We start from the raw sequence: 21,605 nt of genomic DNA, 5'->3' as shown, positions 1-21,605 counted from the left end.
CAATAATTCGAACATTTCAATAAATGACGAACATCTACATTTGCATAAATTAATTTCAGCTAAGAAACTTTGTATGTTATTAGTAGATTATTTCATAGTTATCATTTATTAACCACAAAATTAATATTCCAATGTCACATAATAACTTTTCAAATATTCTACAGTAAATATTCAGAGTGAATAAAAAAAATGGATAGAAATATATGTCACTGAAACTATACAGAATTTATTTATTTAAAAATGGAAACCAGGAAATATACTTGGAATATTTAATTCTATTTTACAAAAATATTTGCTTTGGATCATCTGTTGTTGTATAAGTCTTCTATGAATATGATTTGGTGCTAAATGTGAAAGATCTTTACTACAGCAATTTTCTTACAGATGTCTCCTCCTCCTCGAACAAATGTCAATATTTTGTCCATGCATTCCTTTGGAATACTTTCCGTTACTGCACAACGAACCTTTTCAATATCTTGGCGGATGCAAACCTAAAAAAATGAATCAACTCATTTAAAATAATAAAATATTTTAAAAACGGATTTAAATGTATCATGTAGTCAATAAATAATTTTCAGCCAACTCACAATTCTAAACGCCAAAACCTACTTTCCCATATACTACCAAAATATGCTTTTGTTAATCTTCTTCGTTTATAGCATATTATGCAGTACACTTTTTAAGTTTTATCGAATCTAAAGTTCAATAAAGAAGAGTTAAGGTGTCATAACTACAAACTGAATCTCGCGTACCTAGCGTGTTGAGTTTATGGAAAATCAGCTTTCAATATCTATGAATAGACAAATTGAGAGGCGTTACAAACTGGAATTTCATAATTTGAGGCAGATATTCTTTGTAGGGACGGGAGGCCTCTATCATAGACGCGCGCTCTGGACAGAGTGTACGTGAAAGGAATCATCCCACGGGACACGAGTTTTGCGTCGCTAAGCCTAACTTTGATCACAAAGAACACAAATCACAAAAAAATAAAGTTTAAGTCCTAACCTCGTCATTTTTTCTACCTTTTTAGATTATTAATTCATTCATAATATGAACGCGTTCTTTTTCTGACAAATCACAGTTTTTTTTTTTTTTTTTTTTTTTTTGTTTTTTTTTTTTGGGGGGGGGGGGTTGCCATAATAAACCGAGACTAGGCTTTCCGTAATAAAAAGAGAAGTGTGCAAAAAATGTATCCGAAAACTACACGTAATGAAACAGAACTGACGGTCAAACCCAAAAAGACTAGTTAAGGTTACACAGTAGCAACAACAACAACAAAAGAATTCGGAAGGAGATAAAAAACGCGAATATTTCTATCAAGTGTAAAATTACAGAACCTAGCTCTGTTTATTTACATTACTCTTAACCCTCTCCCCTCCCGCAATAGCTGATGAGTGAATACCAAAGACTGAATATGAACAGACTAAAAATCAGGATACTAAAATTATATTTATTTCAAAAGTAATGGACACAGGGAGCCATCTAGTGACGTTTAAAAATTGCTTCGGTATAAAATGTACATATGCATCACCGTTCCATGAGTTCGATTTCCAGAAATGCACGGGTAGTACGCCCGGTTGTGAGAGACGTTCGCAGATGATACATATATGACACACCCGTCGCGAAAGGGATATATAAGTTTGATGTTTAAGCCTGTACAAAATTTCATCAATATAGCTTTTTTTTATGTATGACGCTCGCATAGATTCAAGTGATTAGACTACTTTTAAATGATTTAATACAAATCTTCATTAAAATTAACAATTTTTATGTAAAAATCGCAGCAAATTCCATAATTCTAGCTCGTACCAATTTTGATATAATATATTTACAGACAAAAAATAACTCTTAATTTCAAATCAACTTTTTTTAAATTCAGATTGGCTGTTCTGAAATATAATGTTTCGCTAAATCCAGTGATCAATTTATTTTTTCTGTCTAAACACGCTTGTTGATTTAAGCTATTCCATCAACACTATTTCGTGAAGATGCCATTAGAGTTTTTTTAACGACTGTACATAATGAATCAATTTGAAACAGAAATTCAAAAGAAGTACAGTTGAGATTATCTGCATACATCTGGCTTAATTATATTGATATGAATTTGTTCCTGTAAAATTTCAGTAAAGGAATTATTATGTGAATTTTTTCATGAATAAATTATAGTATTAAAAGGCAATTTACTGTATAGATTGGAGTTTTTTGAATCCTATATTGCAAATTAAAAGTACCTAAATAAAAATGAAACCATTGAAATAGTATTTGATGCTTGGCTACATAACTATTTCCAATTATTCTTGAAAGAAACTATAAATAAAAAATATTTAAAAAATACTCTCATTTGTATACTACAAAGCAGAACAGTGTTTTTCAAAATCACCACTAGAACTATATTAAAATTTAATTTAATTAATGATTTACTGAAAAAAAATTCCTTAATAATTAAAATAAAGTACTGTTATGGAGAATAAGAATATTTAAAATTTCAAAATTAAAGACAAATGAAAATAAATTACTTCTTTGCAAACAAGAAACAAGTCAAGCAGTGGAATAGTCTTCCACTAATACATTAAATAACAGGATCTTTTATGTTCTTTATTTTCTACTTATTTGTAAATCACTCACTCCCAGATAGAGATTTTAATTAGTAAGTAATCAATTATAAAAATTCGAAAATACAGGGTGTTCATAATTAAAGTTCCACTTTGAAATGGTCGTAAAAGTTAAACTACACGACCAAATATTATCAAACTCGGTAATCTTTTAAAAAGGTCATGGGAATATTTTGTGAAAAAAAAGTTTAAAAACTCGCCACCTAGGGGGAGATGGCACTGTATGCAAATATCATTAAGCAAAATAGGACAAAATGTGTTTAATTGTTTCTGAAACGTGTTACAAAGTGACGTCCACCATTTTTTGAAAACAAGTTAAATCGCATTACCGCATTCTCAACAGTAGCTTTTAGATATCAGAAGAAATGTTACGCACATGTCGGTACACCGCATCTTTTAGTTCCACCAAATTGTTTAAAATATCACTATAAATAGTGCTTTGGAGATAACACACGTTGAATATGCTTTGTAACACGTTCAGAAATGATTAAACACATTCGAAACCGGTGTCTTCATCTCGTATTTTGCTTTAAAATATTACATACAGCGCCATTTTCCCCTTGGTGGTGAGTTTCAAACTTTTTTTGAGGAAAAGAAATTTCCATGACCTCCTTTAAACCATTGCCAAGTTTGATAACATTTGGTCCAGTAGTTTTCTTTTTATGACCATTTGAAAATGGAACTTTAATTATAACCACCCTGTATAACAGACTCACTCCCAGATAAAAAAAAAATTAGTTTAATTAATGAATAGTCGATTGTATAAATTTGAAAATATTAAAATTCGGACTCTCAATAGAATACAAAAAAAAAAACTTTTTACTATAATATGTAAATGAAGGTTTTCTTTTACAGAATTTTATCTTTATAAACAGATAGCAATTAAGATTAAGCATGATTAAATAAAAATATTTAAATCTTCTTCGATCTGTAAATATTTATTTCAGAATCAGGCTGAGAATCTAAATACGATTTAAATTGGTGAGTTCTCACAAATAGCTTTTTAAAAATTTCCAAGTGAAATTTCTTGGTAAATCATTTAATTTCCATGATATTTTATTGACGATAAATGCGATGGCAGGTTTCAATTTGAAATATAATGTGGCTTTTTTATGCTATAGCTAATTCTGAAATACTTCTTAAACATTAATTTAATTCGGATGTATGAATATTTTTACTCACATCAGGATTATCAACATCTTCGCAACTGTTAAAGCTCATTTCACCACTTTGCGTTAGTTCTGGAATAAGATAAATAAATTAAATTCTTCGACATAATCAAACATCTACTTGATTTAATCTAAAGAAGCTTTCAAACAAAATCATCTATTAAAAATTCATTCAAATTACAACTAGCTCAAATACAGCAATCTGATTAGAACAGTTTAAACTGAGAACATATTAAGAAATAGGCAAATTAAGATTTGTTGTAATATTCGAATATTAAAAATGCTTTCAGGTAACGAACGATTCACAGAACGGGGCATTGTAATGTTTATAAAACAAAATTGTCCTACAGATCTTACTAAGGATCCTTTATTACTTCATGGACTCCATCTTTCAACTGGAAATATGATGTGATTTTAACTTGACTGTGTATCGGCCATTCACGTATTACAAACAGACACACTATTTGGAGAATCCCCACCTGTTTGCGGTTCATGCAATGTTCCACTAACTATTACGCCACATTTTAATTGAGTGCTCTGATTTTCACAGGGACCGTATCAACTTTTTTAACTCACCTGATTTTAACTTTTCTTTCCTACTAGGAGAAAGACCTCACTCAAATTTATTTTTGTTCTTGAAAAAAATCTTAAATTAAAATTAATGAAATTTAAATTTACTATTGTATACATTTACTTACCATCTTACCGGCTTTTAAAATCAATTTTATGGAATTAAATACACAAGTTCAATAAGTGAACCGTGTTTTCGGTCCAGCATTCCTAGAAAAAATCTTGCGCCAGGAAATTAATACATCCAATCCAATCCTACTAAGGATCCTTGCTACTATTTCCTACTAAGCCGGTACGACCTTACAAATTCCATTACGAACTAACATAAACGAATTTCTTGCAATAAATAAAAAAAATAGAAGTCCTCCAGAAACTGTCGGAATATATTTAAGGAAAATTTAAATTTTTTTAACAGCATCACCTGTAACCAACCAATGAAGACTTATTGTTTTAGACCAAGATTATTAAATTCCAGACAATAAATTTAATTATTATCTTATTAAAAATCCCCCTTTGTTTTTAAAAATGAAGTGTTTTTTTCCAGCTCTAAATATCTCTTTTATTTTAAATTTACTTCGACAAATTTATAGCAAAAAATGGATTTTAATTTATAAAGTTCCGAAACTAATTAAACTAATACATTTCAACAAGTGAAAGGTTTGCTGCAAAAAGGACGTAACTCCAACCTAAGACAATTTAGAGTTACATGTACTATCATGTGGTAAAATAAAAATTTGTTCGTTTGGCGCCAAAAAATGGAGATGTTTCGATGTTTTCGATGAAGCTGTTTGTCTCATTAGTTTGTTGCAATATACAGATAGATCCTGGTGCTACCACCATTTTCCCCTCCGATTGTGCCTTCTGAAATACTGAAAGACATACAAGGAAAGTAGAAAACGTTTTTCTAATATGTGAGTTTACTGCATCATAGAGAAGACAAATAAAAAGTTTATTGTTACTAAAGTTACCTAAGGAATGCTTTTCAACTTCGTTAACTATTAAAAGGTTTCTTTCTGAAAATTCCTTACATCATTTTTAATGGTAGCAAAAGTATTTTAAAACGAAATATAGAGTCTTTAGTTATGGAAAATCTCAAATTAATACAGAAAACATATTATGTGAAGAGAGTGTTGGACTACTTTGTAACAAAACAGTAAGAATAGTCAACATCCAAAACATTACTCCATTAATGTTAAACAAGATTCAGCCATATTACTCCTATTCCTTTCCTCTTAAGAGCCCGAAATATAAATATGTAATGGAACTTGCTCGCAAATACGTCCCACAAAATTCCTTACATCATTTCTAATGGTAACAAAAGTATTTTATAACGAAATATAGAGTCTTTAGTTATGGAAAATCCCAAATTAATACAGAAAACATATTATGTGAAGAGAGTGTTGGACTACTTTGTAACAAAACAGTAAGAATAGTCAACATCCAAAACATTACTCCATTAATGTTAAACAAGATTCAGCCATATTATTCCTATTCCTTTCCGCTTCAGAGCCCGAAATATAAATATGTAATGGAACTAGCTCACAGATACGTCCCACAAAATGATATGTAGTTCTAAGATGGCCTACAACCGGACGACGCAGCAGATGAGCCCGACGTTACAGAGGGGGATTGTGATGATTAATAGGAATACAATTTTTGTTTTTGTTTTTAAAGCCAAATTGTATATATATATTGCTCATTTACTTTAGATAAAATAATCTTATAGTAAACTGCATTTTTATTGTGATATATTTTTCATAAAGGTAAACAGACGTCTATTTGGTCTCAAGAAAGAGGTAGCTCCAACATTGCACCATATGCTACGTCGTTTGGAAAATATATTTTTGAATGAAAATACTGTCATAATATGTAAGAACAATTAAGAAGATTGATGAAAAGGAAAATCTTCACACAATCTTGAATTTAGAATTTTCAAACGTTTTTACGGCTTTCTGCAACTTTGAATAATTGGAGCTACTTCCTTTTTACAGCAAACCCTTCAATTAATAAATAATTAATTGATGGATAAAGAACATCTTCAGGAATCAAAAATAATTAGACATTCAAAGGAGGCCTAACTGAAGAGAAATTTTTATCATTAAGAAGTATAGTGAAGATACAAGTCTAATTCACGGCTACTAAGAACCAAATAACTAACTTTCGGTAACTTAGAGATTCTTGAAATAAATAATTCATTCAATTGGCATTCGAAATATAAAAATTTGATAATTGCATGCCCAACTTTTTGTTTGCTCTATATTTGATTTGTATTCCTTATTTTTTAAAAAAAATTCAAATTATACTTAATTTAAATCAAACTCAGTGGCATGGCAGCCTATGTGGATCAAGGCCTATATTGCCCATATCTGCTTTCTTGAGCGAGGGTCCTGGGGTGCAAGGCATATATCTCGGTTAGGTGGTCAGCCTAGCGCGGAACCCCAGTGTTTAGTTCCTAAGCATGCTTGGTCCTCAGTTTATAGACCCACTGAAGGGATGAAAGGCCGAGTCGGCCTTGCCTAGCTCTAGGATCGAATCTCGGAATACTTTGATTTGCAAGATATATTTTCTCTGCTGAAATTGTAATTCTATTTTTGGAGGGTTGAAATGAAGCATTGTATCATGAATCGTAAAAAATTAAATACAGTTGATTCTATGACTAAAAAACTTTCATAAAGCATAAAATCTTTATTTTGATTGTTATCTAAGTAAATGATTTTTGGCATAGATATTTGAAGAGAACGAATTAAGAAATTTTAGTCGAAATGCACTAAATTTCTACAAAAGTTGAATTTATTTTGTAATTTTTTTTTGAAATTCACAAAATTTGAATTACATCAAGTATCAAGGTACTCTACTCCCTTGATTGTTTTTCATAGAATTAATTTATCTCCAATTATACTAGCATATTTTATGCACAAATATTAATATAACTATAAGATTTTTAAATACACCAAAAATAAGACAAATTTCAATATTTCTGAACACAGCATTCTTGCATATTCTGCTGCTGAAGAATTAAATTTTAATGCTGTGCAACTAGTTAGCAATTAAAACTGAATACCAACAAAATAATCTTAACGTTTATAACAAATAATATTAACCATATTTCAGAATCTGCATTTACATGATAATAACTCAGATCAAAGCATGTCTATAGCAACTTACCATCGTATTTAGCCCACATTGCTGCTCCGAGAGCTTCACAATCAGGGATCATATCATAAATAGTAGGGGCTGGGTTTTCTGCTACATATGTTGCATTTGTACCGGAACTGGAGCCTTCGAAATCATCGTCCGAACTACTTCGACCACTAGAGTATGGTCTATTGTAACGAATCCATGAGTTCCGTCTCCATAATCTAGCATTGGACAAGCCAGAAGACTGAGAACCACGGCTACTGAAAATTGGATCATCATCTGGATTTGAACTGCTCGTTTGCTTTCCTGGTTTATTTGATCTGATCATAGAGCTGGGTGGCGAGTTACCAATGCTTGGAGATACACCAGATGGATTATCCCGTCTTCCAATAGGGCTTCCTGGACGACTACCTGAAGATCCAGATGATACAGAAGAGCTACCCCATGGGCTACCTGAAGAACTAGATGAGCTACCCCAAGAATTACCAGAAGAACTAGAAGAGCTACCCCATGAGCTACCCGAAGAACTTGAGGAGCTAGAAGAGCTACCCCATGAGCTACCTGAACTTCTCCATCCGCCACTAGACGAGCTTCTTCCTCCACCACCCCTTCCTTCAGATAATACAAAAAACCCTGCACAGAAAACTAATAAAATCGTCATAAATAAATTCATGATTTTCTTTTGGAAGGAGGAGGAAGAATATCATGAAATATCCATGCTCTTTTTATAGTCAATATAGATTATCAAATTCTGGCGTGCTTTTCAAGTTGATTTGGCGTTCAACATCAAGAAGTTAATGAGAAGTATACAAGGAAGTTCTGTGCCTAGTAATAGATTTGCGTGCTTTGGCGATAAAAGTGATTGTTGAAACTTCCAGGATATTGTAAAATATTTTCGACTTTGTGATATTTTTTTTCGTTATCATGCATGTATGTTTTGAATGCCAATAGAATTATAAGGGGAAAATGTTATTATCAAATATATTCTTTAATGTTTTATCAGCTGCTGAGCTTAGACAGCTAGGGATGGTTTATTTCCTTTCCGAATCCCGCAATTTTTCAATTAAAAGTAGAATACCATAATTGATTTTTCATATTTTGCCTTAACTGGAAACTTTTAATCTAGTTACTATTAGATTTGTTCATTATTTAAAAGATAATCCTTAGCTGATATTTTGTCATAAAATCACTCATGTTTAGCATTAGATTAAATATTTATAGACCTAAAAATTGATGCCTAGTTTATGAACCACCCCATCAAAATGGCACTATATATATATATATATATATATATATATATATATATATATATATATATATATAAACACTTTGTGCATGTTTGAGGTTCGAACTCGCAAAGCCGAGTAACAAAGCCACTAGACAAAAGTGTACACTCCTTTCCAGAGGCTGTTATCTGGCTTATGAAGTTACCACCACAACTTTATAATAGACTATATAAAGCAGCATAAGGGCAAACGTTAAACATTGCCACTAAGGCGGAGAAATAAACGGCCCAGTCCAGTTTTGAATAGTATATGTTCAACAAGCATGTTACCGATAACACATTAATACTAAATATTTTGTCCATTCTGAAGCATCTAAATTTTATAGCTCTTATTCTGATTTTTAAATATTATTTAACTTTATTTCTGAAATATTTTATGTTTTTGAAAGTACTTATTTTCTATCGCACAGGTTTTTTGTTTTAAAATCGGAGCAATAGGCATAACATTTTAATATCTAAAATATATTTATTTTTTATATGGCATTATATGCAATTAAAATAAAAATCCATTAAGTATCCATTTCTACGATAATATATTTGTCTATTCCATGCAAAACATTTACAAACGACGAGCTTTTCTTATTTCATTACAATAGAGAATTAACAAAAAAGATTATATTTGCAAAAAAATTGTAAAAATACATTTTGGAATTTTTAAAATTAAGAAAATTAAGGTATGATCGAGTCATGGTCAAAAACAACATAGTATGATGCTATGAGACTTCAAATCAATGATGCATAATGATGCAATGATGCATGAAAGCATAATGCAATTTCAATGTTAATGTCGCTTGTTTCATGATTGTGAATAAAATATTCATACAATTTTTTTTTGAATTCATTTCTCGATATGCTACATGTTTACATTTTTTTTTTCTACCTTTGTATCAATGACAATACGCTGTTTCATTTCTTTTGAAGAAATTAAATATAGTCTGTTAATTTAATTAAATTATTATTCATACTGGTGGAGCCGCCTAGTAGCGAATTTACAAAACATTTGTTTCAGAATTCACTAATATTTATAAAAATAAATGAACAAATTTTAAAAGTTATATAAGATTCTGTCTTTTAATGCACTAATAAAAAATTTTGTTATAATAAATTTATAAAAAAAATTTTTTATATAATATATGAAATATGAAATTTCTTTGCACAAAATTGATTGCAATAAGAATAGTCTTATCTGATTGAAATAAATCAGAAAGACTATTCTTTTCAAGCATATTATAAATTAATGGTATCCTAAAATTAGGCTTGAATTGTGTCTGCTATTTCAATTATAAAAATAAATCATTTCTCATAATATACATGTATAAGAAGAATTTGATGGAAAAATTTAACGAATTATTTATTACAATTTATTGAAAAATGCATATCACGAAATAAAAATATTTATCTGCAACAATTATCCTATGTCTGTCCATAAAAGAATTCACAGATCCAAACTCATCCATTTACTGTCGAAATAAATGATGTGGGTTTTCATACATGGCAGTTCGGATATCTCTTCTGTTTCTTTTCCGAAACAATAGACAGTGAATAAGTTTTATTCTGATCATTATTCTTATCTCGCAACGGAAATCTAAAGCAAAGAAGAACATTATAAATATTCTGGAAATTCTTTAGTGGTCATTCTTTTCATGTATTGGATAGCAGAGAATTGTTTTTATATTTATTTATAACACTGAAAATCAGTAAATTTTTCCAAGATTTTCATTGAGATTTATCATTCAGTTAAAAGAAATTCAATGTAAGAAGAAAAAGATACAGCAAAATTATAGATATTGCTATTGCTATATAGTATTACGAACAAATTAATTCCTCTAAATTAAACCGGGCTCGCTATAGTGAGTGTATGGTGTAACACGATCAGCAAGAGGTCTAAAGAACAAATAACGTCGTTTATTAACACGAAGATACAGACGACAAATAAGCATGCGCAAGAAATATACATCAGCACATTTACAACAAACAGCAGCCCACAAGTAGTAATCGATAATAAACAGCAACCACAGCACACAAAGCAGCCTGACAGAACTCAGCAGGAGGAGATAATCTACGTAGAAATTCATTAAAGTCTCTCCAAATGCCTTTTATTCTTCTCTGTCTCCTCGCTTTAGCTGTACCTATTTGTAGACTCATTACTATACGATTGGCTACTCCACACATGACTCGATGCTACTTCAATACTTGTCTACAAAACTGGGCGCATGGTACAAATTCTCAATCCACTAATTGCTTGAGCTCCATTCAACGCTTGCGCTTCGCTGGTAATTCGTCGTTGACTGGCTATAGGATTCAATAGCCGGCCTTTAACGGCTTTCGTAGCAGGGCACAGAAGATTCTCGAACAATCAAGCATAACTCGCCTCCTATTGGTGCAATCGCCAAAATTCTTGAACATACATAAAATTGTTATGACAATTCCCTTCTTTGCTATATAAGTATTTCTTCTACCATCCTCAGTTCCCTGGTGATTTCCCTGGCTAGAAGAATAAGTTTTATTGAAGAAATAAATTCTCAATCTTCGGTACTATTGTAGTTTCGCATTTCTATAGTAAGTCACTTTGCCAATAAAATATTAGTCCATTCGTAAACGTTAAATCTAAATAGTGCTTAAAATATTTTGCGACATTGTACAAGCCTCACAAAATTAAAAATCTAATGGATGATGAAATATTAGCCAGAAGATGCCAGCAGAAAAATAGTGTTTTTCGAATTATAGTTTTGTTACTGAAATCAAGGGTAAACGACGAGAAACCCAACAAGCTGGATAAAGAATAGTAACGATTTTTTTCCTTTAAAAAATATGATTCAGAGATAGAAAAATACAGCCGAAACGGACACGAAAAACTCCATTTGCAGGAATCACTAATCAGGTCGCAAAAAGAGAATCTTATTAAATAACTACATCATCACAATAATACAAAAGAGAGACTACTCCGAGATCAAAACTCTGAAGGGAAAATCAGACTGACTCACTATAACTCTCATATTTATATGGATTATTTGAAAATAAAAAGAATTTTCTAGACGAATGACGTAATTTTAACTTTTTTTTCATATTATATATTTTTAATTTTTGTGGTTTCTTGTGAGCTTATTACATCCTCGATTTTATTATTTTCTAAATTGTCTTAAGCATTCTTAGAATCATTGCATTTCTATTGCATAATTATATATACACCTATTCTAAATTATTATTTTTAATATTACAATTCTGTATTATATCTCCTCCTGCTCTCAGTTAACCTTCACTCCACTAACAGGATCAGAGAGGATATTATTTTCTTCTCAGTACACGGCACTTTTTCTGTCTATCTCAAAAGGTTCAATCTGTCCGAGAGTGACCAGTGCAGTTGTGGTGGGATTAACAAGGCGCTTCATTATGCTACAGAATGCATCCTCACAATCTCTTGGCATATGAAAAAAAAACCATCACCAAGCCATGAACAAGAATGGCTAAAAAGAGTCGCCAGTAACTTCCTATCCAGGCAAAAAATCCATAGGATAATTAAATTTATCAGTGAAAATAGAGATCTTTTCTTGTCACCCTAGATCTCAACATCAAGTGTCGTACTCACAAAGACTTTTTCTTCTTGCGTACAGTCGATAAGTGAACGTAGCAGTATCGACAGTATACTCACAAAGACTACGGGAGGAAAAGCGCCATAGTTTTTTCACATACATTTGCATTCATAAATATCTATCAAACAAAGTTTTTCTTTGTTACCACTAAACAAATTATTTTCCATTTTATTTTTATAACTGCATCCTCATATCTACTATGTCATGGTAACAAGTGAACGCAGAATTCATGTGTTTTTTCCATACATTTTATCTTTCGGCATATTATTATTCCAAATAAATTTTCTTTTCAAAGGTTTTCAACTTCGAAAAATTAAACTGTTTCATTTTATTATTATTTCTTACATGTCTGTAGATTATGTGCATTGTTATTTTTTGTTTTCTCAATGGTAAATATTTTGGTATTTAACAAAATTCCCATAACATGCCCTTCAAACCGCTTACTGTCCAGACTGGTTACAGATACGAAGTATGAGACGGCGTTCTCTTCTATATTATATCACCTACGTGCTGGTAGAAATGTTAAGAGCAAATGGATCTGAAAGTATCAGCCTGCTTTGTCTTGTCTGAGCGAAGCTGTTTTCATCATTTAACCATATATTGCTATGAATTGGCAGTTTTTTTTTTTTAAATAATGAGCTATAAGCTGCAAATAAATTTCATATTTCAAGAGGCTATCAAATCTTATAAAAGTATTTTAATTGTTCTATCACAGTGCAAAACTTTACTTGAGATTTTGCAATTTTGGCATTTTTTAGATGAAATTTTTTAATGGAAAAATTGACTTTGTTGCTCAAAAAAATGTTTCTATTTTAAATGACTTATCTATTATATAAATTAATCCTACATTTCCGATTCACAGATGAAAATAAAAATCTTCGCATCTTTAATTCCTCTAGAATTAAAAAGAATCGTTAAAAAATTAAATGTTTGAATTATATAGAAGAAAGTGACTAGTATTTTCGCCTCGCAAAAGGCCCTTATACGTAATTTTACACGAAGATTAATTCATATAAAAATATTTCAAGACAGAAAATTTTAAAAATGGTTCTTTATTTTAAAGACACTCAGAAGTATTTTCCAAGAACGAGGCAAAATGTTTTTCCGTGCCAAATAAAAATCTTATTTTATTGTTCTGAACTATGAATAGCTTAGCTGCAAATTATTTCTAAAAATGTAATAGTTTTTTTCTCTTATTTACTATTCTCATGAATATATTCCAGTTACATGTCATGTATTAAATTGAATTCGCTAGAAAGATTTTAGAAGTTCGAAAAATAATCCTTTGTGAAACATTTTCTCCGAACTTTCCAGCAAAATAGTTCAATTTATCATATAAAACGAAAAGATGTCTTAGAAATTCATCTCAATATTTTTCTTTTTCGATCTGTTTTGTGTTTTTCAGAACTTCTTCCTACAAATAGACTTCGCATAAATTAGTAAATTTAAAATATTTTTTTTAAATCAATAAAAAGGATCTGAAAAACTTTGTAATGCATTTTCTATATTTAGACTGTTAGTCTCTATATGATACTTGCTACAGTATTACTAATTCGAACGTCCATAAATCGAATTAACCAGTCAGTCATTTTTTTCTTTCAATTTTACTTTAAAGTAAAAATGAATTCCTTTTTTCCCCTTAAGAGGAAAATTTGGTATTTTGACTTTTATATTTGCATTTTTAGAACTGGGCAAAAATATATTACCGATGTTGCCAACCAAAAATAATAATTGCTATTTTTCATTTATTTTCGATAATTCGAAATCGAAAATAATACAATAATAGTATTTAGATTTCTTTGTTTAGTTAAATAATCCTATTTTTTTTCCTTCAGCGGCTGTAATTAATATATTAAGACTCTTAATTATTTGAGGAAAAAAAATAAATTTAATTTCTAATCTTTTAATACTTTGAATATCGTAGTTGTAAATATTGTTTACTTTGAAATTCTCTTACGCAATTGCTGAGTTAAAAGTTGGTTGTTTTCTTTCTCTATTTAAATGATCTATTCATTAAAATTGATTGTAAATTATAAAAAAATAAAAACATTACTATTGTATGTATTAAAATTGCTTACATTTTATAACTTATGCCGAGTTCACACTCGGCCAGTTATAAGACGGCAAGTAGGAAGCGCATGCGTAGAAAGGCTGAAAAATGCTGTTCGGTCGTTGGCAAGTAATTGTCCCGACGAGACAACAACATGCCACTGTATTGTATTTTTTCTTACTGCGCATGCATTTTAGAGTTTGGCGGGATTTTTTTTTTTTTGGGGGGGGGGAGGGGCGTGAAAAAATTGATCACTTATTATAGATTAATTCCTACATTTTTTCATCCTTTTTCTTTTTGTTACAAGTGTTGTTTTTTTTTTTCATTTTATTTGCCATTTTCTATAGTTTTCCAAAATTGGTTATGTTTACCTTTTTTTTATTTTGCCATGTTTCTTTGTGTAAATATCCATCATTTTAATAAGATACGTAGTGAAAAAGAAAAATTCAGGGATGCCTAAACGGCAATTTATAGCCAAGCATGTTTTGGTGCAACGAAGAAGCAGAAAAACATTTTATTAATGAACTTAGAAGTTGTGTAGCAACTCAACTCTACCTTGTTTATTGGCTTGTATTCTAAAGATTTGAAATATGCATTAGCGCTACCTCTGTTAATCTACGATCTTTATATTTAAACGTTTTAAATGTAAATTAAATGTAAATATTTAATGTTTACATCGTCTAACTTTGGATTGAATTACTTTAACAAGAACACACCAAATGTATGACAGCACAACTTCTTCAATTTCTCTTTAGTCACACCATATCTGGTGACCTCGGACTTTGAACTGCAGTCTTAAAAATTCAACCGCTCGCAATATCGATGTCAAGAATTCTGTAGAAGTGATCAGAAATTAAGGCACGTTTGTTAAAATAATTTAAAAACGGAAAAATCGCCTGTTTTAAATCTCGATATTCCAAATGATGAAGTCAGTCGAGTTGCAATTAAGCCGCCAAAGTTTTGGCGAAACAAGCCAAAACTGTGGTTTTTACAGCTTGAAGCACAGTTTGCAAACAGCAGTATTTCTCAAGATTCAACTAAATACAATATTGTCGTCGCGGTCTTAGACGAAATTGTTTTGAATTTTGTGGTTGACGTTTTGTCCGATCCTCCGACAGATAATAAATATGAAACTTTAAAAACAGCTTTATTAAACAGATGCTGAGGAATCGAGGTAAAAGAAACTCTTGACTGATATGGAACTTGGAGACAAACGGCCTTCCGATCTCTTAAGGCAAATGAAAAGCTTGGCCGGAAATTCTATTTCGGATGAAGTTATTAAATCTTTGTGGCTACAAAGGCTTCCACAGCAAGCCCAAGCTATTTTATCAATAAGCAAAGATACTATTGATAATATTGCAGTGATGGCCGGTAAAATTATCGCGGTTTACAACACTTCTGAAATACCCCAAGTAACGAAAGTTGGCTCATTGCCAAAATCAACTTCTTCAGCCAACCGGCATAAATTAGAAGAATTACAAGCAAATATAGCTTCATTAACGAAAAAATTTGATGAATTCTCTCGAAATACTAGATCACGCAGCAAATCTAGAGAATATGGAAAACGACCTATATCAAAATCCAGATCAAATCGATATGACTTTTGTTGGTACCACCATAAATTTGGAAGGAATGCAAAAAAAAAAAAAAAAAAAAAATGCCTGAAACCATGTCCGTTAAAACGGAAAATCCGGAAAACCAATAATTCAATCGCTTGATGCGGCTAGCGATATTGGCGAGAAAAGTTGCCGCTTATATTTATATGATAAATCAACCGGCAAGCAATTTTTAATAGATACAGGAGCTGATATATCTGTAATTCCAGTAAATAAACAGAGAGATCGTAAAGCATCAGATTTTATTTTATTTGCCACCAATGGCTCAAAATTCAAACTTTTGGCACCAAAGCGCTAAAATTACTTCTTGGACTTCGTCGCCAATTTACTTGATCATTCACAATAGCAAATGTCCCAAAAGCTATTATTAAAACAGATTTTCTCAAAAATTTCGGTTTATTAGTTGATTTAAAAAGGAAATGCCTTATTGATCCACTAACATCATTGTCTTCAATTCGTAAAATAGCTACATTTCCAAATTTTTCTCTCACTATGATAGCTACTGCAACATATGATTTATCAATATTTAATCTTCTTAATGAATTCAAGGAAATCACAAGGCCAAGTTGTTTGATTAAGGACCCTAAGCATTTCGTTACTCATCACATCATAACGAAAGACCCTCCTGTCACATCGAAAGTTCGTCGCCTCGCACCTGACAAGCTCAAGATAGCAAAACATGGAATTCTCATATATGTTGGAGCAGGGAATTTGCAGACCTTCAAGTAGTCCTTGGGCAAGTCCGTTACATCTTGTACCAAAGAAAACAGGTGGTTAGAGACCTTGCGGGACTATAGAGCTCTGAACTCTGTTACTGAGTTCTTTAGAAGTCCTCTCTCATTTTAATCCTCATACACATCCAGTTGTTGTAGAAATCTTGGAATTTTTCAAAACTCTGAAAACCAGAGGTTTTAACATTTTATTTTGAAGTCACATGAGAATTACCGGCAATGAGCAGGCGGATCATGCTGCAAAAACTGCGTCCTCTCTCTCTTACATCACAGAATACTGTACTGCGATGTAAAGAAATCCATTGCTAATAAATTTTTTTCTCTGTGGCAAGAGACATGGGATCTGCAGACCCAAAATAAATTGCACTTTATTAAACCTGAAATTGACACGTGACCAGTTTTGCCAATGCGTGGATCTGATGTAAAATTATCTCATCTGCGTATTGGGCATACTTGTATTACCCAAAAACATCTACTTTTCGGAGAAAGGGCACCTTGTGCTCCTCATGCCACACTGAATTGACAGTTGGTCATATTTTGATTGAATGCCCAGCTTTTGAATCACATCGCCACCATTTTTTTCATTCATCAAATGTAACACTCCCCGAATTGCTGGGAAAGAATTACCATCTAAACATTTTTAAATTTTTAACTGCTACACACCTTTTGCCATATATTTAACATGACAAAAATCAATTTTTTCCTGTCGTTTTAAAGCAAATATAATACTTTTGGTTTCATCCATATTGCAGCTGTTTTTTATTAGCTCATGCATAAATATCTGATTTTATACGAAGTTTTAAAAATTAACAGTGCTCTTTTTTTACCATGTGGATGGCGCAGTATGAACAAAGATAGCCCTTGTGCCAAAAAACTCAAATGAACCAACCAACCAACCAAAAAGAAGTCAACGTTTCTGTAGACAGAATAAATCCCTATTTTTCTTACAATTTTACAGAACCTGATTTGATTTTCAAAATTCCAACAACTGTTAAAAAGAATTCAGTAGCTGTGTCACACACTGCAAATTCAGAACTCCTTCGACCAAGCAAGTCACCAGAGACAAAAGAGTGAAATTTGCTGCTCCAAAACTATGACAAGATCTGGACGTCCAGTCCACATTCCATCTCGTTACAAGTTACGTTTCTTCATCGTTCGAGTAGCTCACTAGGGGAGGGGGGGGGGTACTGTGGTGAAACGAAGAAGCTGAACTTAGATGTTATGTAACAACTCAACTCTACCTTGTTTATTGGCTTGTATTCTAAAGATTTGAAATATGCATTAGCGCTACCTCTGTTAATCTACGATCGTTATATTTAAACGTTTTAAATGTAAATTAAATGTAAATATTTAATGTTTACGTCGTCTAACCTTAGATTGAATTACTTTAACAAGAACACACCAAATGCATGACAGCACAACTTCTTCAGTTTCGCTTTAGTCATACCATAATGTAATGCCCGAATCTATCTTATAAAATTGTGCCAAACATAAATCAGTCCTTTTCTAAGCATGCGCTGCCTACTAGCCGTTTTATAACTGGCCGAGTGTAAACCCAGCGTTATGGATTATAATTTCAAACTAGTAAATACCAAAAATAATTTTTTTTCGATAAATAGAATTCTTATTCTGGTTCTGTAAGTTTCAAATTAAGAAAATTTCATTGTATTTAATAATAAATATTTTTTTCACAACAAATAAGAGGAATTCTTTAAATTTTGGATCAAGAATTCAATATCACAATTTATGCCAAAAAATAATATGTGTAGATAATAAGTAACATCCATTTCACAATATATTTTTACTATGAGACTTTTATCTGCTAATTTCGAGCGATTTAATTAATCAAATGCATGCACAAACTAATTTTAAATTTTTACTTTATCAATTTTACAATTCAAAAATTTGATTTCCTTAATTGTAAAATTCAATATCTTGACGTTTCCAGTTCTTTGAACATTCTTTAAGATTTGAATTTTATTCCTAAAAGTAAAAGAACATCTAATTTTTCTTTTCTGAGATTGAAATTCATTCATTTTAAAGATTTTGAAAACAACCTTTGATTCCATTGCGTGTTTCCTAAGTTTGCATTGTGAATGTTGTCACGCATGGAAATACTATCAAGAATTTTTGAAATATCTTGTCTGGAACAGTAGAGAGAAAAGCAATTTTTCTCTTTCCTTGGCAGAGAAAACATTACGAAAGAAATTCTTTTTTATTTCAAATATTTTATCGTTTGCTCTACGCTATATGCATGCAGATTTTTTTTTAAGCATGAATAATATTTGCTTTCGGAAAACGATTTTAGCATCTAATTATATTTTGCAAGCATTTTTTTTCAATAAAATCTGTTTTTGTTTAATTACCTTAAAATATTTTGCAACCACTGTAAGAATAAATTCCTTAAGACTGAATAAGGAGCTTCTGTAAATGTCTCAAAATTGAATTTTAAAAAAATCAGAAATAATTTTTGTTATGAAGTATGATAAATTATTAGTCATTATAATAAAGATAAATATAAAATTTTGGATAAAAACAAAATTTTGAATATTCTGTAAGAATAAATTCCTTAAGATTCAATGGTGAGCTTCTATAAATGTCTTAAAATTGAATAAATAATCTGAGGTAATTTTTGATTGTGAAGTAGGATAAAATATCAATATAAAACATATATCAAATTTGAGCATTATAAATTTTAAATGAGTCGTTTAAATGTAAAGGCTATATTCTCTCAATAATCCAGAAATTTCTCCAATCCCCGTTCCCTTTTATATGCTAGTTTCTTCAGAAGTTAAAAATATATTAGTGGGATTATAGTGACTTTAGCACAAAGCAGCAATTAGATTTTGAATTATATTTTGTATTTATTGCATCTTTATAAATGATCGGGTGTAATTTCATTTGTAATATTTGTTCAATAAATATAGGTTAAGGAACATTTACTAATATGGCAATTCTTTAGTCTTTTATCTTATTGGTTACTGATATTCTACTGATTTATTTTAGTTGCTAGCATTTTTTCAGGCGGTAAACTATGTTTTTCAAAGATTTTACCTCCCTCTGGTATATTTTCTAGTATTCATGAATTGAAACAGTAAAAAAAAATTATTTGGAAAGAGAATTACGATGAAACTTAACCGAAATAAAAGATTCCCAACATTTTTCAAGAAATTAGAAAAAAAAGTTTGTAACTTGTTAGAGAAAAATCTAACCTGTTTGCAATCCGTTTTTATATCACCCATTCTAATTCTCTATCAAGAATTTGGATAGATAAAATAAATTGATATAGAAAAGAACTTTATAAAAAGCTGTTTTTTACAACTGTTTCAGGAATGCATTAAAAGAACTAATTAAAACAATTTATAATACAGAGTAGAATTTGGATTCAATTTGATATGATAAAATAAATACAGTTTGGCTCAGCTTAGTCAATACCATGGCTCTTGTGCCAATAAAATCCAAAATAATCCAAAATCCAAAAAATTCCAAATCAATTTGATATGAACTGCAAATCGATTCTATTTAAATGTTGATACCTTTTTATGTCAAACGTCTTTACGCATGTCAAGTAAAAATTATATGTTGGCTTTCGATGTCATCTGCTTTTTTTCTCCCAACTGCATAATGAATTTCTATATTATATTGAAGTTGCGTATTTTGACGTGTATCATGTGCCCATGTGCTGATTCTGTTTCAATAGTCCTCGAACAACATGTTATATAATGCATGCTTTCATATTCAAAATATTTCTCATTCAATGGTGGATGTCATTTTAAATCTGATACCAGAATGCTTAATGCTTGTTTGTTTCCTGAATAGGATTTCATGGATGCGGTCTGCGTTTTCTTGATACATTTCTTTCTTCCAAAAGGTGCTGGGGATGATAAAATGTATAATAACTCATCTATTATAATCAAGAAACCAAATTTTAGGACATCCCGTTTATTGTGTAAGTTTCAATCGTTAATTTTTATGCAAAACCAAAAAAATTTACCTTCGCAATTTTATTTTTACAGATAATAAATTTAATAAAATCTTAAGGACATCGCTACTAATGTACTAGGGATATCAACAATCTAAGTTCTGTTTTCAATTTTTGTCGTGGGAGAGCTGCATTTGTAATTTTATGCTTACGTATCCACTTTGATTACTCATTGGCAAACAATAGAAATCAAACAATAGAAATTTTTTTTATCACTGGGTATTGAGTCACTGTATATTCAGAGTTTAAAAAGGTTTTCAAAAAAATATCCGACCGGATGCGAGTTACATACTGTCATCCGCTTTCTTAATGGTAGAAACAGAAAAAGCAAAAGAAGTTCACAGACGCAATCTTTTAAAGGGTTGACTGTCTATTTCTATGTATTTTGTATGCACGTGAGAGCAATAAATCATGAGTGTCAAATTTTGGTCATAATCGGTCAAAAAATAAACTGTGTCGAAAATACATCTACCCGCATCATATTCAGTACAAATGTTAAATTAACCCCAAAGATCTATGTTTCGTTATTAAAATTCGCCAATGACATGTAAATTATTTGTGGTCCTACCCAAGGTGCACATAGTTATGCAGGGTGAGAGGAATATCAGCTTTATTAGAGAACGTGTGAATAACTTTTGCAGAGATCACTGCCTCTGCTTTTTATGTTGTTTGATATTTCGAATAATCTGGTATATGTAAGCCCACAGCAATAGAAATATCTTTTTCTGAATTTTCCAGCTTGGGATGAGATATTCGACCTATAGTGAAGTTTTGAATAATGTTTAAGGATATACATATTGCTCGAATTATATGTAGAAAGTATGCATAAACATTAACATGTTAAAAATGCAGAAACTAATGT

General features: G+C 30.8%; 1 protein-coding gene across 1 annotated transcript; it reads right to left on the bottom strand.

Annotated features, from left to right (window-relative positions):
- Positions 1-210: 210 nt before the first annotated feature.
- Positions 211-8,262, bottom strand: LOC129988995 (uncharacterized protein DDB_G0271670-like). The gene is made up of 3 exons (XM_056097295.1): positions 7,517-8,262; positions 3,795-3,853; positions 211-491 (listed from the first exon to the last, which is right to left on the bottom strand). The coding sequence occupies exons 1-3, from the start codon at positions 8,160-8,162 to the stop codon at positions 345-347; spliced, it is 852 nt and encodes a 283-aa protein (XP_055953270.1). The 5' UTR covers positions 8,163-8,262; the 3' UTR covers positions 211-344.
- Positions 8,263-21,605: the final 13,343 nt, after the last annotated feature.

This window comes from Argiope bruennichi, chromosome 10 (assembly GCF_947563725.1).
Source record: "Argiope bruennichi chromosome 10, qqArgBrue1.1, whole genome shotgun sequence".
NCBI lineage: Eukaryota > Metazoa > Arthropoda > Arachnida > Araneae > Araneidae > Argiope > Argiope bruennichi.
Note: the sequence above shows the minus strand (reverse complement) of the source record. Positions and strands in the feature narration are given on the sequence as shown.